The 23,592-nt window shown below is 40.9% G+C and overlaps 1 protein-coding gene across 1 annotated transcript; it reads left to right on the plus strand.

The window, feature by feature from the left end:
* The first annotated feature begins 297 nt into the window (after nucleotides 1–297).
* On the plus strand, nucleotides 298–22,435 carry RAB1A (RAB1A, member RAS oncogene family). The gene is made up of 6 exons (XM_020803348.3): nucleotides 298–592; nucleotides 15,550–15,622; nucleotides 16,373–16,468; nucleotides 19,255–19,350; nucleotides 19,991–20,122; nucleotides 20,351–22,435. Exons 1-6 carry the CDS (start codon nucleotides 570–572, stop codon nucleotides 20,546–20,548), a joined length of 618 nt encoding a protein of 205 aa, XP_020659007.2. The 5' UTR covers nucleotides 298–569; the 3' UTR covers nucleotides 20,549–22,435.
* The last annotated feature ends 1,157 nt before the right edge of the window (nucleotides 22,436–23,592 follow it).

Genomic DNA, 23,592 nt, shown 5'->3' on the forward strand with positions numbered 1-23,592 from the left:
GCTCGCCCGAGCTGCCACGTTTCTTTGCTGACGTTGCCCGGCCGGCTGAATTAGTCAGCCAATCCGTTAGCTGAATATCAAAGTTGAGTCAACCGGGAAACAGGACATAAAGCGTCCGGAGTGCGCACGCGTTAAGCCTGCGGCGGTCGTTGCCGGGAAACAGAGTTTTCTTTTGAACTCAGGTCCGCGCTGGTCTAAAGGCGATTTCCGCGTTTGGGAACTCAGTTTCCCAGCATTCCTTTCCTGGGTTTCCACCACCTACCCACCACCATGTAAGTTCCAGCCCTCCGCCAGAGGTTTTTCTGTTTCCTGGTTCGGGGGCTGGCCGCCATTTTGGGTTCTTGGTACCAGAACGGAGGCTAACGCCGCCAGCGCTGCCGGTACCTGTGAGGGAGGAAGTTGAGCCCGGTGGAAAGGGAGTGGCTGTCATTGCCGGTGCTGTTCCCTCCTACTGCTTATTTGGATAGAAAGCCGCCCACCCCCCACCCAGGAGCTGCCGTCGGTGGTCTGACCGCCGCCTGCTCCGCGGAGCGAGCTCGTTCTCTACAGGCCGCGGGGCCCTCACTGACATGTCCAGCATGAATCCCGAATAGTGAGTAGAGTGGCGGGGAAAGGCGACGCAGCGCACCGCGTGTGTAGGTGGGCGGAGGAGAAGGAGCGGACTGGGGACTCGGGGTGTGTGTGTGTGGGGGGGGGGAGCGCAAGGACCTGAGCCCGCGGGGTGGCGGTTCGGGGGTTGGCGTGGAGTAGGAAGAGTTGAAGCAAAAAAGGGATAACGGTGTCTCGGCTGAAGGGGCCGGGCCGAAGGATTGCCTTGTAGAGAAGAAAGCAGGAACTGGGGAGAGGCCCTGAGGGAAAGTGGCGCCGAGAGGTAGGCTTAGGCTGCAGACCTTGGGCGCTGAGTGGATGTTAATTGGGACCTGGGAGGTAAAAGGAGCAGGCAAGGCGGCTGCTGGGGAAGAGTTGGCACCTGAAAGATCCCGAGGTCTCTCCTAGGACAGTTTCAGAGGCCGTTAGGCGGAGGGGGCTGGTGGGGCTGGGAACATTTGAACAACAGGGTCTACCCAGGGTAAGGTTGGTTGCGGAGATGCAGCGCTTAGAAATGGGCTCGGACCCGCAAGGGAGTGAATAAAGTGCTACAGGTGGAGTTTTCGGTGTTTGGAGAAAGTCTATGCTAAGAATTGGTTTCTTTCAAAAGCTAGGACTTTGCCGGAGCCTGATTTTGTAGGAGTTCTTTCTAAAATTATACATGTAAGTTATTGACAATGCAGATGTTTTCTAGTACTTATATATGAAAAATGAAGGGAAGATTTAAGGGAAGGGTTATTTTGTGTGTTTTTCAAGGAGCTCAGTGCGATTTATATTATTCTCTAAAATGTTGCCCTTAGACATCACTCAACTTCAATTATAGCTTCATTTTCATCTTAACTTTTTGAATTTACTTCTCTTTCTCTCTGTAATTTTAGCTTGTGCTTCCATTCTTTGCAATTCCCGTAGGTTCTGATGTATGACTTTGTGTTAACAACTCATCTGCTCTCTTTACACTCAATAGCACTATTTCTTCCATTTTTGCAGCATATGTGTTCTCTCTACCACAGGTCAGTACACCATCTCTTGATTACCTACAAACAGGTGTTTCTGTAGCTGCACAGAGATCTGTTCATTCATTTCTGCTCTCATCCCCTTTCCCTTCTTGGTGTGTTACTGGTGTCCTTCTCTTTCTAACCTTATTGCTGCCTTATGGCTACCTGTTTTGTTTTTGTTTTTCATTAAGTTTGGTAGCATCAATATACAGGATTTTTGCTGTTTGAGTTATGCAAGTTATGCGTACTGTTGAGGAAATCTGAGATATTTAGCTCTCTTTTTGGAAAAAAAACTGGGAAATACAAGGATCAGTATAGAAAAAGTAACGCAGATTGCTAGAAATACAGAAATTGAAAGAATAACCAAAAATGTGGAAAAGTGCAAAGGACGGGTCCTTGGAGTTCTTACAGAGGACCACGGTTGATCCATAGGCATTATATTGTTCAGGCTTGCCTTGCAAGGCAGATCACTCTTATCTCCACAGCATAGATGGAGGGCACAAGAGTGGTCTCCTAATGAATTTATCTTGTTGCCCCTACAGTTTAGAAGAAGTTTCTTTTATTAGCTTTTTATTCTGCACTGCTCAAGTCATTTTGGAATGTTTTCATTCTTCAGAATATACTAAGAAACACAACAAAGAAATAGAAATGGAGGAAACCTCTAGTGTTGTCCTGTGGGAGTTTGGGTTACAAATAGCAGTTGTCACAGCTGGAGAGTGAGAAGATTTTATGACACGTCATGAAAAGTTAATGACATTTTGTCCCTTAACACTGAGAAGTTGTTGAATATATAGGAGCCTTCCCCCCCCTCCCCCCAAAGTTTGTCTGTTCCTTCAGGACTGCCAACATGGAATACACAAACCTGTTTCTCAAATAATCTTTTTATGTATCAAAATTGCGTAGAATTTTTTTTATTTCTCCAGATTTTCAGCTGTAAGGGGTAAAGTGTAGCCTGGTCTCATTCTGACAGTTGATGTCATTCTCATTTTCTAACCAATTGCTGTTGACTACTTAACATGGATGTCCACCCTTCATTTAGCTGAGGGTCATGTGTTTGCCACATGATTCTTACAAAATGCTTTCTGGGCTTATGTTGATTTTGCAATGTTGCTGCATTGCAGTGATACACTTCTCAAAAGTGAAAACTGAAACTGTAAGGGCAACTGCCAAAAACCAGGAATGTTGATCTTCAGTGGTTTAAAAAGTTTTTTAATTGATTCCTCACTTCTTCCCCTTTGCACACTTCGAGTTCCTTATGAATACAATGTTGTTCTTATTTTGTTCTTCGTTTGAAACATAAACAGCAGTAAAGTTAAAAGCTTACCTTGTGTGGGGTTGCCCCTAGGATCATAGGAGTATATATTTGTGTTTCTAGTACCCTAAGTAAAAACATTTAAAGAAATTGTTTGTATTCAGGGTCTAACATAATATGTTTTGATTAAAACGGTCACCCGTTTTGATAAACAGGAAAATAAAATTATGGTAATTTTGTGGCTGTTTCTAAATGAAATATTGTGCAGCATCAGAATGGAGTTTTGAGAAGGCTTTCCTCTTAGGGCACTATACAGTGATAGATGTAGTAGCAGATAAATCTACATTTGGTTTTTTTGCTAGAAGTTAATAGGAACCAACCCCTTCATAGATTGCTGCCTTGTCATGACAAAGGGGCTTGAGTAATTCAGAGAAGCTATGGGCTATGCCGTACAGGGACACCTAAGATGGACAAGTCATAATGGAGAGTTCTGACTAAACGCAATTCACTTGGAGCAGGAACTCGCAAGCCACTCCAGTACCTTTGCCAAGAAAACTCCATGGACAGAAACAGAAGGCTACAAGATACAGTATGACGCTGGAAGATGAGCCCCTCAGGTCGGAAGGCGTCCAACATGCTACTGATGAAGAGCGGAGGACAAGTACAAGTAGCTCCAGAGCTAATGAAGTGGTTGGGCCAAAGCTGAAAAGATGCTCAGCTGCAGACATGCCTGGAAGTGAAAGGAAAGTCCGAAGCTGCAAAGAAAAATACTGCATAGGAACCTGGAATGTAAGATCTATGAACATTGGTCAGCTGGCTGTGGTTAAACAGAAGATGGCAAGAATAAACATTGACATCCTGGGTGTCAGTGAACTAAAGTGGACAGGAATGAGCTAATTCAGTTCAGATGATTATGATGTCTACTATTATGGGCAAGAATCCTGTAGAAGAAATGGAGTAGCGCTCATAGTCAATAAAAGAGTGGGAAAAGCTGTACTACCGATGCTGAAGAGGCTGAAATTGACCATTTCTACGAAGACTTACAACACCTTCTAGAACTGACACCCAAGAATGATGTTCTTCTCATTCTAGAGGATTGGAATGCTAAAGTAGGGAGTCAAGAGATAAAAGGAACAACAGGGAAGTTTGGCCTTGGAGTTCAGAACGAAGCAGGGCAAAGGCTAATAAAGTTTTGTCAAGAGAACAAGCTGGTCATCACAAACACTCTTTTCCAACAACACACATTCTACACATGGAAATCACCAGATGGGCAATACCAAAATCAGATTAATTATATTCTCTGCAGCCAAAGATACAGAAACTCTATACAGTCAGCAAAAACAAGTCCTGGAGCTCATTGTGCCTCTGATCATCAGCTTCTTATAGCAAAACTCAAGCTTAAACTTGAATCCCAAAGAAAAGGAAATGCATGAAAGCAAAGTGGCTGTCCAACGAGGCCTTACAAATAGCAGAGAAGACAAGGGAAACAAAATACAAGGCAGATAGGGAGACTTGCAGAAAATTGAATGCTGACTTCCAAAGAATAGCAAGGAGAGACAAGAGGGCCTTCTTAAATGAACAGTGCAAAGATATAGAGGAAAATAATAGAAAGGAAAAACCCAGAGATCTGTTCAAGAAAATTAGAGATATTAAAGGAACCTTTTGTGCAAAGGGGGTCTTAAGTGAACAGTGCAAAGATGTAGAGGAAAATAATAGAAAGGGAAAAACATCTGTTTAAGAAAATTGGAGCTATTAAAGGAACATTTTGTGCAAAGATGGATACGATAAAGGACAAAAATGGTAGGAACCTTACAGAAGCAGAAGACATCAAGAAGAGGTGGTATGAATACACAGAGGAATTATACCAGAAAGATCTGGATGTCCTGGGCAACCCAGATAGTGTGGTTGCTGACCTTGAGGCAGACATCCTGGAGAGTGAAGTCAAATAGGCCTTAGAAAGCATGGCTAACAACAAGGCCAGTGGAGGTGCTGGCATTCCAGTGGAACTATTTAAAATCTTAAAAGATGATGATAAGCTGCTACACTCAATATGCCAGCAAGTTTGGAAAACTCAGCAGTGGCCAGAGGATTGGAAAAGATCTGTGTACATCCCAATCCCAAAGAAGGGCAGTGCCAAAGAATGCTCCAACTACCATACAGTTGCACTCATTTCACACGCTAGCAAGGCTATGCTCAAATTCCTACAAGGTAGGCTTCAGAGTATATGGACCGAGAACTCCTGGAAGTATATGCTGGATTTCGAGGGGGCAGAGGAACTAAAGACCAAATTGCTAACATGCGCTGGATTATGGAAAAAGCCAGAGAGTTCAAGAAAAACATTTACTTCTGCTTCATTGACTTTGCAAAAGCCTTTGACTGTGCGGACCACAAAAACTATGGCAAGTTCTTAAAAATATGGGAGTGCCTGACCACCTAATCTATCTCCTGAGAAATCTATATGTGGCACAGGAAGCTAGAACTGGATATGGAACAACTGTGATTGGTTCAAAATTGGGAAAGGAGTAGGACAAGGCTGTATATTGTCTCCTTACTTATTTAACTTATATGCAGAATACATCATGCGAAAGGCTGGACTGGCGGAATCCCAACCCAGAATTAAGATTGCCGGAAGAGATATCAACTACCTCAGATCTACAGATGATACCACTCTAATGGCAGAAAGTGAGGAGGAATTAAAGAACCTTGTAATGAGGGCGAAAGAGGAGAGTGCCAAAAATGGTCTGAAGCTCAGCATCAAAAAAACTAAGATCATGGCCACTGGCTCCATCACCTCCTGGCACATAGAAGGGAAAGATATGGAGGCAGAGACAGACTCATAATAATGAGCTTAAAGACCACCAGTAGTGAATAATTAGTTGGACTGTGTTACTTGGCCTGAGGTGTACATGTTTGTATTTTTAGTAGGGGACTTCTAGTGGGTGGGGAGTGTTTGGGGAATGTTATGTGTGTGCATGTGTCTGGTCTCTGGGTGTCTGTGAATTTCGTTGTATGGTATACTGTGTATATACTTACAATGACAATAAATTATATTATTATATTATTATTATTATTATTATTATTATTTTACCTTCTTGGGCTCCATGATCACTGCAGATGGTGACAGCAGCCACAAAATTAAAAGACGCCTGCTTCTTGGGAGGAAAGTGAGAAACCTAGACAGCATCTTAAAAAGCAGAGGCATTACCTGGCTGCCAAAAGTCTGCATAGTCAATGCTATGGTTTTTCCAGTAGCAATGTATGGAAGTGAGAACTGGACCATAAAGAAAGCTGACTGCCGAAGAATTAATGCTTTTGAATTGTGGTGCTGGAGGAGGCTCTTGAGAGTCCCCTGGACTGGAAGGAGATCAAACCTATTCATTCTGAAGGAAACCCTGAGTGCTCAGTGGAAGGACAGATCCTGAAGCTGAGGCTCGAATACTTTAGCCATCTCATGAGAAGAGAAGACTCCCTGGAAAAAAAAAACTGATGTTGGAAAGTGTAAAGGCAAGAGGAGAAGGGGATGACAGAGGATGAGATGGATGGTCAGTGCGCTGGTCCATGAGGTCACAAAGAGCTGGACACAACTAAACAACAACAAATAATAATAGGAACCAGAATGTTCCTTCTAAAATTGTGAGAATTCAGTGAAGCAACTGTTACATTAAACCACTTTTGGAACTTATGTGAACTTGGGAGAGATAATAAGGTTCAGTTAGAGATTAGCTCTAGTGTGAGGAATTAATTTGAATAATGGGCTTCAGGAGGAGAGTAGTGTGGAGACAGTGTTTGTACACATGTAGATCTACATCTTATGATCTTTGATCATTATTACCCACCTCAGCAAAAAGCTTAATAGAGTGTTTTATCTGTTCTGGGCATTCTTGGATTACTTTTTGGATCTATTCCAGCTGGTTTTCTGGCCTGCTTCTAGGATCAAAACAGCCTTACATTTTGCAGGACCGCTTTGTATCTTCTAATATCACAAAGTAGTATTCTTGTTGGAGTATGACAACTGTGCCCCCTCTTCAAAGAGATCCAGAAAGTGATACTGAAAGACTGTTGTTGTACACCCTACTCAGGACTGTTTGTTTTTTGTTGGTTTTTTTTTTAACTGCCTTAGGCTTCCATCTTGAGAGGGACGTGGTGGCGCTGTGGGCTAAACCGCAGAAGCCTGTGCTGCAGGGTCAGAAGACCAAGCAGTCATAAGATCAAATCCACGCGACGGAGTGAGCGCCCGTTGCTTGTCCCAGCTCCCGCCAACCTAACGGTTCGAAAGCATGCAAATGCGAGTAGATAAATAGGTACCATCTCGGTGGGAAGGTAAACAGCGTTCCGTATCTAAATCACACTGGCCATGTGACCACGGAAAGATTGTCTTCGGACAAAAACGCTGGCTCTATGGCTTGAAGAGCGGGATGAGCGCCGCCCCCTAGAGTCGGACACGACTGGACAAAAATTGTCAAGGGGAACCTTTACCTTTACCTTTACCTAGGCTTCCATCTTGCTTCTTGTGGTACTTAAGATATGCATTAAAGAGCTTTGTGCTGAAGTATCTTTACCTATCCTGGGGAGATCACCAAACCCCTATAGTGATGTTTGGACATGGTTTTGGGATAATAGCTATTCTGTCTGTTGACAGAAGCAGAGGTGGTATGTTCAATTCTTTATTAGCTTCAGCAGTTACCAGTTGCAGCCATAGACTCGTTGAATCTAGATGGGCGGGGTAAAAGCTGGAAATAAATTTCTGGATAAGGTAGACTATACCTTTTGTTATACATGCCCTACTTGTCTGTAGATTAGACTACTATAATACGCTTTACACAGGGCTACCTTTAAGGATGTTTTGGAAGCTTTGCTGAAGTTGAATTTATCTGACTGCTTGTAAAAACCAAGTATTTTGTGCATACATCACATATTCTTTTCTAAGTACACTAGCTGATGTTTTATTTTCAGACTCGCAGTCAAGTGGTCCAGGCTACCTTTAATAGCCTAGTTGGTTTGGGATGTGATATTTTGAATGGCCATGCACATACAGTGATGCCTCGCTTAGCGATTGCCTCATTTAACGATGTATTCGCTTAGCGATGAGGTTTTTGGAGCGATTTTGCGCTCTGTTTAGCGATGTTCCCTGTGGGGAAATTTCGCATAGCGATGTTCGGGACCTTGCCTCACTTAGCGATGACAGTTTAGGTCTTCCTGTTTCGCTTAGCGATGTCTGTTTTTGCTATTTTAAGTGTGTCTTAAAATGTTCAAAAACTGTTTTAAATGCTTGGGATCGTTAGTGCACCTTGTAAAACCTTTGCAAACTTAATTTGGCTTTGTTCTGAGTCTTCGTTAATTTTTGGTGAATTCCCCCCCCCATTGGAATGCATTGAACTGTAGGTTTGACAGCAATGTTTTTTGGGGAACCAATTAACATAGTTAAGCAAGGTACCACTGTATATTCAACTCATCCAGACCTTAAGAGTGGGTCTCCTAGCAAGTTCAGTTAGCAGTGCCTTTTCTTTCTTAAGGATGTGCTTGGGTCCTTTCCAGTCTGTTTTAAATAGGCTGTACAAATATTTTTTTAATTTTAGTCTAGTTGTAGTTAAAAATGCAGGGCTGGATTTTTTTTTTTTTACTGTTTCCTTTATTAAGTGTTAAATTGTTCAGTAGGTGGTGGGATTGGGTTGGGTGTCTTGCATTGCTGTTCTTCAGAATATTACAAATTATATTTAAATTGTTCTGATATTGATTGTAAACTGCTGTGGGAGGATTTTTGCTTTAAAGTGGCTTTAAAATTCTGAAATAAAATATGAATCTATCATCTCTATGTTGGAGGTGCAAAAAAGAAAAAGGGATATGTTTACACATGTGGTAATGTGATATAAGGAGGAAAGAATGGATGCAAGCCTTGAAAAAATTAGGAAATAACTGGATTAAATATTCAGATATTCCCATTGACTGCTTTGTTGAATATGATTAATGATAATAAATTGAAGAGAGAGAAAAGGGATTTAATTATTATAATGGTTACAGCAACAAGGTTATTTGTAAAGAATTAGAAAAGTGATAACCAAATTAATATTGAGGAATGATACAGAGAAATTTGGGATATGGCGAGTAATGGAAAACTAACTTGTGAAATGAATTTAAGAGGTTTATCAAAAAGCAATGATTTTTTTAAAAAAATGGAATTTATTTTATAGAATCATGAAGTTGGAAGGGGCATATAAAGCCATTGATTCCAACCCCCTGCTCAGTGCAGGAATATAAAGCAAAGGATATCTGACAGGTGGTTGTCTAAATTTCTCTTGAATGGCTCCAGTGTTGGAGCACTCGCCACCTCTCAAGGTAATTGGTTCCATTGCTACACTGTTCTAACAGGAAGTTTTTCCTGATATTCAACCGAAATCTGGCTTTGTGTAACCTGAGCCTATTGTTGTGTGTCCTGCACTCAGGGATGATTGAGAACAGATCCATTTCTGACCCTCCTCTGTGTGGCAGCCTTTCAGATATTCGAAATGTACTATCATATCTCCCCTCAGTCTTCTTTTCTCAATGCTAAACATGCCATCCTCTTTTAGTCTTTCCTCACAGAGCTTGGTTTTCAGCCCCCTGATCATCCTTATTGCCCTTCTTGTTCCAATTGTTGTTCCAATTTGGAACTTGTTCCAATTTGTTGGCATCCTTCTTGAAGTGTGGTGTCCAGAACTGGACGCGGTACTCAAGTTGAGGCCTAACCAGTGCCGAATAGAGGGGAACTTGTACCTCACAGGATTTGGAGACTATATTTCTGTTAATGCCACCTAAAATAGCATTTGCTTTTTTTTGTAGCCACATCAAATTGTTGTCTCATCTTCAGCTTGTGATCTGTGACGATTCCAAGATCCTTTTTGCTCCTAGTATTGCTGTCCCATGTATCCCCTATCTTGTAATTTGTGTTTTGGTTTCTTTTTCATAGGTGCAGTACTTTGCATTTATTGCTGTTGAATTTCATTCTGTTTTCAGCCCAGTGCGCAAGCCTGTCTAGATCATTTTGAATTTTGTTTCTGTCTTCCAGGGTGTTAGCTATTCCACCCAATTTTGTGTCATCTGCAGATTTGATTAGCATTCCCTGTATCTCCTGATCCAGCTCATTAATTAAAAATATTGAATAGCACTGGGCTATGGAATACTGTATGTATTTCAGAAAGGGAAGGGGTATACACTGGGAGAAGAATCAGTGTGTGTCTGCAAAGAAATGGGATGGAATGAAATGTAGGGATATCAAAAGGAAAACCTAGCCCTGATGGTGAAGGTGGCACAGGTGGAGTAATATGTTTAAGAGAAATATATTTCAATCTTAGCAGGATTAATGTAATGCAATGTAGAAGTGTTTTTGGTTTATGGTTTTAATATAATAATTTAAAAAAATACAATACTGAAATAAATAAATCGTGACCAGAAAAAAATGAATGCATACCGCACTCATGATTCAGTATTTTTTCAAAACTAATTATCTGGGAGACATTTAAGCAGTTTAATGTGCTAGTTATTAAAGGAGCATAAATGTTCTTAATTATGCTCAGATCATTCCCCAGACTAAGCTATAATTTACATCTATGGCACTGTTTCACCGGTTTGTGATGGGATGTTACAGTGGTGCTCGTATGCTGATTATAAAACATTTAGAAACTCATTTGTTTTTCACTGATGGTCAAGTAAAAGCCAAGTCCTGGATCTTTCAGTAAATAAATTATTGGATGCAATTAATTATTCCTTTCTGTATACGTTACTGATTATGGACAGTGGCTAGGTGTTACCTTGAAATAACTCGAGTGGGAGCATTATACAAAGTGCAATATTAAGCATGGGCCACAATCCTGTCAGTTATGCTCATCACTTCTTGCAGGTTAAGAAGCTGGCATAGGTGTTTATTATTATACACATGTCATGTTAACTGGTATGAGATAGTAAATGCCTATGCTGATTTATTAATTTATGATAGTTTGCTGCTGAAATTTATGCTGATGGAATTATGGCAGTATAAATATGTAATATGATTCTGGCCATAGTTTTTAATACTATTCTTTAAATTACTTGTAGCAGTAATAGTTGTAGGTGCTTACACTGAAAGTTCTTCAGTCTATTGCAGTGCCTGAATATTCACTGGCACTGAGCCATATATGTTGTCCAAAACTCCTTGTAGTATGGATAATAAGTTTAATAATAAGAATGGTCTGGTTTCATTGAATATACATTTTGATGCCAGCCATCGAGGATAAGAGGAGAGGTCTAGCAGCATACAAAGCCTGTCTTAGTGACTACAACTTCAGCTTGTTCATAGCAAAGTCCAACAGGGTGCCAGGAGATGTTCCAACAATTATTGGCTTCAGCTCTGCTCTCAGATACAGATGGCAGTGGGCACAGGTAACATCAGGGGAATGTATGACTGTATCAAGCAGCCTTTAGGTCCAATACAGAAGAAATCTGCTCCCTTGAAGTCTGCTTACAGGCATGTTCATCCAGGACTGAGCACAGCAGATGGAACGCTGGGTGCAGCAGTACTCTGAGCTATATTCCAGAGAGAATGCAGTAACTGAAGAGGCATTAAATAACATTGAGTGCCTGCCTGTCTTGGAAGAGTTGGACAGTGAACCAACTTTAGCAGAAATAAAAGTGGCCTTGGATTCCCTCACCTTCAGCAAGGCATCTGGAAAAACATTCCTGCTGAAGTGCTGTAAAGAGATCATCACCACCGAGCTGTATGAAATCTTTTGTCTTTGCTGGTGGGCAGGTGGAGTACCACAGGACATGAAAGATGCAAGCATCATCACATTGTATAAGAACAAAGGAGACGGGACAACTGCAATAACTACCGTGGCAACTCTCTTCTCACCGTTGAAGCTGCTTGCCCATGTTGTGCTAAAGAGGCTCCAGGTGCTTGCAGGCAGAGTCTATCCAGAATCACAGTGTGGATTTCAAGCTAATAGATCCACCACTGACATGGTATTCTCCCTCAGACAGTTGCAGGAGAAATGTAGGGAACAACAACAGCCACTCTTTGTGGCCTTCATAGATCCCACAAAGGCATTTGATTTGGTTAGCAGGGACAGCCTTTTTAAAATCCTTCCCAAGATTGGATGCCCACCTCGACTCCTTAACATCATCAGGTCCTTTCATGAGGATCAGGTCCTTTCATGATCCCTTTGACATCCAAAGCAGCGTGAAACAGGGCTCTGTCCTCGCGCCGAGCCTGTTTGGGATCTTTTTTGCTGTGTGCTGAAGTAGGCCTTTGGAACTGCAACAGAAGGGGTCTATTTCCAGACTAGATCAGATGGAAAGCACTTTAATCTCTCTAGATTGAGAGCGAAGACCAAAGTCCAGCTGAAATTCATGCAGGACTTCATCTTTGCCAGTGATGCAGCTATTGTTGCTCACTCTGCTGAAGACCTCCAACAACTCACGAATCACTTCAGCAAGGCCTGCCAAGGCTTTGGACTAACAGTCAGCCTGAAGAAAACATAAGTCATGGGCCAGGGCGTGGACTCGCCTCCCTCTATTCCCATCTCTACACAAGAATTGGAGGTTGTTCATGAATTTGTGTACCTTGGCTCAATGATCTTTATTTATTTATTTATTTATTGGACTTATATACCGCCCCATAGCGCTACAAACACTCTCCGGGCGGTTTACAATTTTAATTATACAGGCTACACATTGCCCCCCCAGCAAGCTGGGTACTCATTTTACCGACCTCGGAAGGATGGAAGGCTGAGTTAACCTTGAGCCGGCTACCTGGGATTTGAACCCCAGGTCGTGAGCACAGTTTTTTTTTTTAGCTGCAGTACAGCGTTTTAACCACTGTGCCACGAGGCTCTTCTTTGACACTGTCTCTAGATGTTGAGCTGGATAAACTCGTTGGCAAAGCAGCTACCACGTTCTCTAGACTCACAGAGTATGGGTTAATAAGAAGCTGACGGCATATACCAAGATCCAGGTCTATAGAGTCTGTGTCCTGAGCACACTCCTGTACTGCAGTGAGTCCTGGACCTTTTGTGCACGGCAGGAGAGGAAGCTGAACACGTTCCATGTGAGTTGTCTCCTATGCATTTTTGGTATCACCTGGCAGGACAAAGTTCCAAATAGAATAGTTCTCAAACGAGCTGGAATTCTTAGCATGTATACATTACTGAAACAGTGACATCTATGTTGGCTTGGGCATGTTGTGAGAATGGCTGATGGTCGGATTCCAAAAGATCTCCTGCATGGAGAATTAGTGCAGGGAAATCGCCCCAAAGGGAGACCACAGCTGCAATACAAGGATATCTGGAAGCGGGATCTGAAGACCTTAGGAATGGACCTCAACAGATGGGAAACCTTGGATCTGAGTGTTCAGCCTGGAGGCAGACGATGCATCATGGCCTCTCCCAATTTGAAGAGACACTTGTTCAGCAGGCCAAGACAAAGAGGTAGTCCCGAAAGCAGCAAAATCAGGGAGCTGCACAGGGGACAGATTGTATTTGTCTTTAGTGTGGAAGGGAGTGTCAGTCTCGAATTGGTCTTTTTAGCCACCCTAAATGCTGTTCCAATTCCTCGATACAGAGCCACGTTACCATAGTCTCTCAAGACTGAAGGATGCCTAACTACCATTTTTATCAAATGATTTGAACAAAGTTGTTGTAAAGTTATTTTGTCAAGCAAATGTTATTTACTTAACAAGACAGAAAGCAACAAACTCACTTGAAACTACAGCTAATCATATTCTCCTTCACTCCAGTCCTATGTATGTTTCTGTTGCTTTTTCTGTAAGCCATGGTACATAGAATTGAAGCCTTTCTGAGGAATAAGTTTAAGCCTGTTAACTTGTTCATGAAAGTGTAGGTAATCTCTGTTGAGGCTTTTCGTAGGCTTCTTGATGAAAATACCAGGTTTTGAATGTATGTATAAATTCATCATGTACTTGAAGTCTTGACATCCAAGGACCAACCATTAAACAATGTGTTATGATTGTTTTCAGTGATTAAGGCTAGCTCTGTGATTAGCCTGAATGAGGAGATTTCATCAGGTGTTAGGACACATGGGGTTGATGAATTCACCATTCCCCACCTCACCTAGGCAGCTCTTCTGCATGGGATTTTGTCAGTGTCTGACAATGTCAGTCTGTTGTGCATGCTGCTTTCTGCATGCCTTTAAAACAATTACCACAACATCTTCAAAGGTTGGGTCTACAATATAGAGAACTTTCTATGTTAGTTTAATTCCTAGCTGTACTGCCATCACCAGCAGCCTCTTTTTTTCCTATCCTTTTACACTGGGAGCTACTTGGATAGATGGGCACTGCCACCCACCCCATCCTTCTACTCTTTTGGAGGAGGGTGTTATTGATGTCAGCACTATTACTGCACCCTCCTTTTGAGTCTAGGGAGGAGGGATGAAGTTTCAGTTTCAATCCTTCCTCCTCAACCAATGAGGTATTTGCTGCCACAGCACTTGTCAGGATAGGGTAATGCTTTGCTTCCTGCCAGAGATGGCAATAGAGGGTGGGCTGCATATGCTAATTTGTAACTTAATCTAATTACAGCTATCCTAGTAGTTAGTGGCAAATAATTGAGATACAGTGGACCCTCGACTTACAGAGGGCTCAACTTACAGACTTTTCGAGTTAGACTTCTCTGGCTGCAAAATTTAGGTTCGACTTACAGAGAGAGAATCGACCTACAGACCAGAAAAAACCAAAATGGAACAAAAACAGCCGGTTACGGATTAATCGGTTTTCAATGCATTGTAGGTCAATGGAGCCTCGACCTACAGACTTTTCAACCTGTAGCCACCGTTCCAATACAAATTAATTCTGTAAGTAGAGGGTCCACTGTACTGAGGTTAACTAAAATGACTCAGGGTGCAGCATTAAGTGCTAGATCACTTACTGTTGTAAGAAAAGTTTTTTTTATACCAACTGAAGTTTTTAGTCTTCTCCAGGGAAATCCTTTTGTGTACCACATTGCCATAGACCAATCTGGATGTTGCCAGAACAAAGATAGCAGTGACAAGCTGTTCATTGGGGGCAGCAGCTGAATAGTCTAATCTGGAGGTAGTGCTACATACCACACATGCTGTCTGGGCAACAAGAGAATACCAGATGTACAGATTTTATCCTTTGAGGAGACTGCAGCCCTGTCCGGAACAAATTGTCTTTGAGGTCAGATACCTTCAGAAATTAAGTACTACTACCACCAGTAGTTTTATTTTGTCTGGCTGAGTTTCAGGGTTTTTATATTAATGTAGTCTGTTACTAGTCTTTGATGTGAATTCAGTGCATTTGCAACCTTATTAGAATGCTGAAAACACCCAACTCCAAATCACTGAATGACCTTGCTCAAGTCTTAGGAGATGAAATGGTGTTGTATGTAAGATGGTGCCACAAGATTCATGAAGGGAGCAATAGTACATTCAATATCATGTAGAATCAGTTGTATAAGTAGAAATGAAACTACTGGACTGGTCTGTTATCACCAATTCTTATCTTGGGCAGCTGCATCAGGTGTACTCTTCTATGAAAACCATATCCTTACAGGTTCCAATAGCTTTTATTCAATATGTAAGAATAATTTGTACAGGCCTTGCCCTATTTTGACAGGGTGGAGCTTCTCTGATTGCGATAGAAATAGAGCAAAACTATATGTCTGTTATGGATTGTAATTATTATGCCTGCCATAATAGATAATTTAAACTATGTTTTTCTCTTTGCAGTGACTATTTATTTAAACTCCTTCTGATTGGAGACTCTGGTGTTGGGAAATCGTGCCTTCTGCTTAGGTTTGCAGTAAGTTTGCATGCATTTTCACCATTTTGTTAATGATTAACCATCTTCAAAATTTAGTTTGAATTTCCTGATGTATTTATTTGCTAGTGATTCATAACCAAAGGGGAGGGGGAATCCACATAGTATCATAAGAGAAAGAGTGTACATCTATCTGGATGTGCAAGAAGAAATGATGCAGCACTGAATTCTGCTTGTAAAATTTTATGGAGCAAATTCAGTGGAGCTGGTACTTTTTACTTAATAAGCTTTCTTTTACCAAAGGCCGAAACGGTGACAACTGAAATATGTTGGCAGATTTTAAAAAATAAAAAGAAACATGTTGGCAGATACTGGGTGTGTTCAGTAGCTTTTTTATTCTGAGCAGCATACTCAAAATGTGTGGTTTTTTAAAACTGAGAATGGCTATGGGAGGGTGAATAATCTGCTAACTTTCATGTGAAACACATTGCTGGTATCAGAATGTCCTCATTTTTAACATATAGGAAATATACACTGATGTAGCTTCAGTTGTTACCTACAAAGTACTTGCTTTGCTTGGACTAGCTCTCCTTTCTTTGTGTTAATGCTGTAGGTCAGTGGTTCTTAACCTTTGTTACTTGGATGCATTTGAACTGCAACTCCCAGAAACCCCAGTCAGCACAGCTGGTGGTGAAGGCTTCTGGGAGTAGCAGTCCAAAACTCCTGAGTAACTCAAGGTTAAGAACCAGTGCTGTAGGTTGCAAGATTTCTGATAATTTTTTCTCTTCCTAGGATGATACATACACAGAAAGCTACATCAGCACAATTGGTGTGGATTTTAAAATCAGAACTATAGAGTTAGATGGAAAAACAATCAAGCTTCAGATAGTAAGTATTAACTGCCTGAGTTTGAGTGATAATCGTAGTGCGATATGCCTGCTAACTGTTAGATACAAGAACTGAACAAATGGCCCATGACTATATCTATGCTTACTGGATTCCTCTTCGGCATGTTTGTTTTCAGTGCATTTTTAATTAAAACACCATAATCCATTGTGTTATAGGGGACTGTTGAAAGACTCTGGCTAAACATTTGTACAGTGGTGTCCCACATGACGACGACCCCGCATGACGACGAAATCGCTTGACAATGACTTTTTGTGATCGCTATAGCGATCGCAAAACGGTGGTTCCTATGGGGTTTTTTCGCTTAACGATGATTAGGTCCCTGCTTTGGGAACCGTTTTTTCGCGGGACAACGATTTTCCCAGCTGATCGTCGGCTCCGCAAAATGGCTTCCCCCGCTGTTTTCCAACCCTTGTTTCGGAAGACAGGCATTAAAAACAGATGATTGGCACTCACAAAATGGCCGCCCTGCGGAGGATCTTCGCTGGATGAGCAGGTATTTTCCCCATTGGAACGCATTAACCAGTTTTCAGTGCATTCCAATGGGGATTTTTTTTTTCACATGACGACGATTTCACTGTACAGCGATTTTGAAGAACGGATTATCATTGTCATGCAGGGCACCACTGTATATAATTCAGGAGCTGGCTTTCAAATTAAAAATGTGTATGCTTTTTACCATTGTAGTTGATGAAGTGATAAAATAAGCTGCTTTTGTCTAATGCGGTTATGGAGTTGAAGGAATCCCTGCTAAAATACCTATAGTGGACACTAATAGCATTTTTCCCCATAGGGAAGTGTTTACATTTCAACTGACTTGTCTGTTTGCTATTTCCGTTCATGTAAATTATGTTCTTTGTTAAAACACAGTAATCTTTCTAAATAAAACACTTGGAAAACTACCAGCCTGGGAAATTTGATACACATTAATATGCAGAAATAATTGTATAATGGTACAATTAACAGTTCATGTTAATACTGACTGTGGTTAAAAACCAAGTGTGATCTTGACCAGTGGTTAACCTTTGTTACTCTGATGCTTTTGAACTGCAACTCCCAGAAACCCCAGTCAGGACAGCTGGTGGTGAAGGCTTCTGGGAGTTGCAGTCCAAAACTCCTGAGTAACCCAAGGTTAAGAACCAGTGATCCTCACCTGTATTACAGAGGAGCAAATTAAGAGAAAACATAGTAGGATATAGGATTTACATCCTTAGATATGTTCTTTGAACCCCTCAGGTTTAGTTTGGTTCTGATTATGTACAGATATGGGCATGAACTGCTGTTCTGCAGTTGGGCAGTTTGGGCACACAGCTTATTCCATGGGTGCTCTGGCTTCCCTGCCTCCTCTGGCTGATGCCTACCCAGAGGCAACACATTTAATGCGTTTCTATGGGCTTAAAAACTTGCCTTTAAGGGAAAATCCTCCATAGCGCCGCCATTTTCGCTGCCTCTTAAGCGAGGCAAAACAGCGGGTGGCCATTTTGTTTTTCCGGCGGCCATTTTGAACCCGCCGATCAGCTGGCCGAAAATGGGTGCTTTCCGATGATCGCTTCCCCGTGATCATCACAAAGCGAATTTTCCCCATAGGGACCATTGCTAAGCGATCACTTTTGCGATGGCAAAAAGTCCATTGCTAAGTGATTTCGTCGCTCAACGGAGCGATCGCTAAGTGAGGCACCACTGTATGTGAAAAAAGTTTTAGGCAAGCCTTATACTAAGGTTTGAATTGCTTATTAAATTTATGAATCTCATCTGAAGCCCATTAGTCAATCTGTGCTTCATCTTCAGCATATATTTTGTATATAGCACAACTGGCTATGGCAATCCTTGACAGGAGCTGAAGTTCTCATAGGCCTTGTTGCGGTAAACATATGGCTGTTTTCCTGCTGAGCCCAAGATTCATAGAGGCAAAGCCAGACTTCACGGAGAGTCTCTGTGTGATAGTGACTATGTCTTGTATTTTTGATATGTGGAACATTTGCCAACTGTTATTAATATGGGATTGCATCTAGAGTTTACCCTACATAAACAGAAAGCCTTCTCCTATTACTGGCTAGTGTAACAACTGGCTGATTCATCCAGTAGATCCTCGTGCCACTTCACATGTTATTTTGGAGGTTTCTCAACCTTCCAGAGTTGTTCAGAGACACATGGGGCTCTAGAAATGAATTAGGATAAATGAAAATTGCATCTGCCCCCTGCTGTAGCCTGTAAGGCCATTCGGTACACAGTTTCACACCATGCAATTCATGACTCACAGAATTTAGGAAACTTCCCAAAACTTGAGTATTAGATTATTTGCAGTGAAGTTGAAGGCTGACCTGAACATTCTTAGTTGAGAATATTCGGTTCCAAGATGGGAGGCTGGTGTACCCAGCCTTTGTTGGGGGAGATGCTTTGCTTGGAGAGATGCTTTTGACAGTAGCATGATTTTTTTTAAAGGCAACAACAAAGGTCCTCTCCCTGGCTGCTCCCTGGTTAACAATCACCCTTTAACAAAGGACCTCGTATTGCTGTGGCACTCCACTTTATTTTTTTGCAACTGACTTCAATAGACTGTAGATTTTCCGTTATAGTTAAGGGCATTTCTCAGAACTACTAAGTCATTTATTCCTTGTGGCTTGTTATTTTATAGTGGTCCATAAAGTATTATTTGAATAATTACAAAACTTTTTAATCTATCTGGAGTTAATAGAATGGAATGAACTACATCTCTGAATGGATTCAGTCTCTTAAGTTATTTTCTAAGTTGCTTTCTGTTTTTGTAGTGGGACACAGCAGGGCAAGAGAGATTTCGAACAATCACTTCTAGTTACTACAGAGGAGCTCATGGCATCATAGTTGTGTATGATGTTACAGATCAGGTAAGTTCTGAGTGTTTTGGTACTTTATTTAAAAACTGAATTCCATTTTGTGGGCCAGTCATACAGAAATGTAACTTTGTACGTTTGTATGAGGAAAAGAGGCTTCAGTGCAGTATAACACACACCAGCTTCTTGTTCAAATTCCCCTGGCAGCTTTCCAGTGCTCAGTTGCAAGATGATTGGTCTGGCAGTGATGGTTTAGGAATGCTTGTTGGCTCCTTCCTCCCAGCACTTACAATTGTTTGCACATGTTTTTTTCTCCATTTGTAAAAGCCTTAGAGCCAGACAGTTTTACTTGATTCTAGTCAGCCCTCCTGAAAAACCGTGGAAGAAAAAGTGGGGAAGTGTGTGGCCTTCCAGACACTGCTGAATTGCCACCTGCTCTTCTCTTGCCAATGGCTTTCCTAGCCAGGATCTGACTTGAGATGCGGTTCAGCATTTCACCATGGGCTACATGCTCTCCATCCCTAGTCATTCTGGTTAAAAAACAAAAACAAAACAAAACCAAGGATGTGTTTGACAAACATTAAACAGACCTGTAGAAACTTATCAAGATTTCCTGAAGACCCCCTTAAAAAGGGAATGCAGTATTGGACTTCACTAAAGGCAAGGCTTGACACATTCTTCTTTTACCTTCTAGGAGTCATTCAACAACGTAAAACAGTGGCTGCAAGAAATAGATCGTTACGCCAGTGAAAATGTCAACAAGTTGTTGGTAGGGAACAAATGTGATCTGACCACAAAGAAAGTAGTAGACTATACAACAGCAAAGGTATGTCAGCTTAGCCAACTTAACTGATTTAAAAGGCAAAAATATATTGCAGTGCCTTGGATGTAGGATACTAAAGGGCTAAGTGGGATGTTGTAGCAGTTGTCAACTAAATATTAAACAAAACTGATCAAAAGGATTATGTTCATTACACATGTATAATGGTTAAACAGTTTCATTCTTATCTAAGGTTTGAGTAACACTTAACAGTGATATTTTTTTTCTGTACAGGAGTTTGCAGATTCCCTTGGGATTCCATTTTTGGAAACCAGTGCAAAGAACGCAACAAATGTAGAACAGTCTTTCATGACCATGGCTGCTGAGATAAAAAAACGAATGGGTCCTGGAGCTACAGCAGGTGGTGCAGAGAAATCTAATGTTAAAATTCAGAGCACTCCAGTCAAGCAATCTAGTGGAGGTTGCTGCTAAAACTCTTCTCCCCATTTGTTTCTCAACAAAGAGTTTGAAATCTGAACCCAACTGAAAAAAAAATTGCCTGAATTGTACTGTATGTAGCTGCACTACAACAGATTCTTATCGTCTCCACAAAGGTCAGAGATTGTACATGTTCAATACTGACTTTTTTATTGCTTCCCCCAGTTCAATAAAGCTAACTTCATTTTCAGAAATGTGTTAAACCTTTTCGTGTGCTGGTTTATAAATGCGTGTAATCCTTGTTTTTTTCTAAATACCAGATAAGTTTCCTGTGGTTGGTTAAACTTGGATTTTTTTTCCTGATCATATTGGCATGTTTAGATGTCAGGTTTAGTCTTCTGAAGATGAAGTTTAGCCATTTTTGTATTCAACAGCACAACCGTGTCTGTCACTTTTCCATGCATAAAGTTTGGTAATATGTTCTATGTAAGATCTAATTTGCTAGTTCTTGTAGAGTTATAAACAAAAGATTACTCTCTGGCCAGGATCCAAAGAATTGTGCTAACTTGTTCCATGCACTCAAGGTTGGTTTGGATACTTCTTGAAGAGCATCTCCCCTGGCTAACCTCTTTGGAAACTGAGGGGCATTTTCAAAGGGAGTGGGGGGTTGCAATTCAGAACAGTTGCAAGCCTATCGTAGCTCTTTGGATCCCAAATGCTGATTCCCCCCCTTCATACTCTACATATAATTTGTGGCTGCAGAATATTGTAATTTGTTGCACAATATGTAACAAACTGAAGAAATGTTTAATAAATATTGTACTTATTGGAAGTAATATCAAACTGTATGGTGATAAGTATTGTCTTAATTCTTATGGGGAAAGGCTTGCATTGTGCCCTGATGAACCTTTTTTATGTGCAGCAATGGCACTTTTGAACCTTTTCCTAGACCAGACCCTTCCAGCTGAGCAAATAACTAGCAAGGATGGCCTGAATGACTGCGATCCCATGGTGTTTCTGGCATGTATGCTATACTTGGAACACAATTTATAGAATCATAATCACTCTGAAATGTACAATATTTTCCCCTTCTATGTGTGTCTGGATCCGTTTCTAAATGACTTCATTTAGAAATAATGTGTCTCTTGCTCTGTCATAGAAGAGGAAAAGCAGTATTTTCCTAACATATGAATGACTTCAAACTAACAAGGTGATGTTATCTCTGATGGTATGTTATGTCTTTTCTAAATAATGTTACTTCCATTCTCTCACAATCAAATACTGTTGACTTTAATAAACTTAGTGCAATTTATTGGTTGGCTTGGTTATGCGCACAAGGCACAAGGAACTTAAGGTGGTGGGAATTGGTGATAACTGGCCAGAAAACCAATGTAATTTTGTGTAGGAGAAGACTTGTAGATAAAAAAAAATGTAAGTCTGAAAGGAAATGGAGGCTCTGGCCTAATGCTACAGTGACCACATGTAGAACTTTTGTACAGAAAAACTAATCCATTAGTGCCTGATATCTGGGTTTTAAAGTTACCAACTTGATTGAAGAATCTCTTTACAAATGATACTGTTTTAAAGCTGCAGCAAAGGCTTTTTTTAACACCCAGATATGACTGCAAAATGCATCATTTGAGTATTTTGAGAGGCAAGTGTGTTAGCAAATCACTAAAATGAAAACCCCATCCCTGTCAGGGGATAAACTTTAGTGATTTGCATTCACAGCTGGAATACATAGTACTTTAAAGCTTTCGTACTGTTGTCAGAAAATTGAAATTATTGAAACTTTGAAATTGCTCTCTTGACCTTCACAATAAAGTGTACTTCCTAATGATATATGCTTAGTGGATCAATTAATAACCTGCTTGTAAAAAGTTGTAGTGTAAAACTGCTAAAACACTATGTTAAATTTTAAAATAAAAAGTCCAAACATTAGTCATTTGGGCCATGCCCTTTCTGCTTTCTCCTGGCCTATGATGTCACTGTCTGCTTTAGCTATGCCCTCTTGGAAGTAGATGTCCAATCTGAAAATCATCCCTAGATTCTGCTACTTCCTATTATACTTCTAATATGACACATTCTAGCATAGTAGTCAAATACACACACTGTAATAACCACTTGCTTAGATGCTCGAAGAGGCTAAAAAATTAAACTTGTTACTAAAATGTGATACCCTTGGGCATGACTCACAGGTGAGCAACTTCAGTTTTTACTGAGACAGTAGCTGAAATCCTGTTAGCACAAATGTACACAACACAAGGCAGATAATGTCATTATCCAGCAACAGATATTGTAAATTAAGAACTTCCTTCCCCTTCAGGTTCTGCAACTCCCTTTTGCCCCCATGGGAAGCTGTGTGGAGTTTTTAATATTGGAATATTGCTGCTGCCAGCCCCAATTCAATGTGATGTTATCCTGATGTTAAAGTTTCCCCTTTCCATCATGTTTGCAAAAGCAAAAGGGATCCCTAGGGTAGTTTGGAATCTAAAGAGGATAGGAAGTTTTTAATGTAATTAAAATCATCTGTTGCAGGCTGATAGTCATCTGTTTTGACCAGCATAAATTTAGGCCAACAGGATTTCAGTCAATGACAACTAGCAATCAGAGCTGAGTGCAAAACAATGGAATAAGTAGAGCCTGTCATAAAATGGTAGCGTAGAGAGAGTTGCTATATGTTAATTTGTACACTGGGCTGGCCTACCAGTCATGTCCAAATATTCATGTGATAGATTTGAGATTGTAACAATTCTGAAAGTGGCTAGCAATATACACAAGTCTCATGGGTGAGAGACAAGACTAAGATGAGATTTAATACCTGGCACCAGAACTATGACAACACTGGTTGATAAATAATGAGTTTGCAATTCTTGGAAATCACCTGTGTACTGAGCTTACAAGTAACTGAAAGCACATGACTTGAAGTACACTATGGCAGTAAGCAAACAAGAGGGCTATTAACATGACTGAATAATTCCCTAGCTTCTCTTATAATTTTGGTTAAACAGCCAAGTTGGATGGTTCATTTACCTGGCCAAGTTGCTGGGAGGAAAAAAGATCAAATCTTCGAGAATGTTAGAATCCACTGGGACTTG

Source organism: Pogona vitticeps, chromosome 1 (genome assembly GCF_051106095.1).
Source record: "Pogona vitticeps strain Pit_001003342236 chromosome 1, PviZW2.1, whole genome shotgun sequence".
Classification (NCBI taxonomy): domain Eukaryota; kingdom Metazoa; phylum Chordata; class Lepidosauria; order Squamata; family Agamidae; genus Pogona; species Pogona vitticeps.

Excerpts from the sequence above, each read along its gene's own strand:
- RAB1A (XM_020803348.3), top strand. The coding sequence starts at position 570 with ATGTCCAGCATGAATCCCGAATA. Across the intron at positions 15,623-16,372 it reads GCCTTCTGCTTAGGTTTGCA|GATGATACATACACAGAAAG; the intron begins GTAAGTTTGCAT and ends TTCTCTTCCTAG. Across the intron at positions 19,351-19,990 it reads TGTATGATGTTACAGATCAG|GAGTCATTCAACAACGTAAA; the intron begins GTAAGTTCTGAG and ends TTTACCTTCTAG.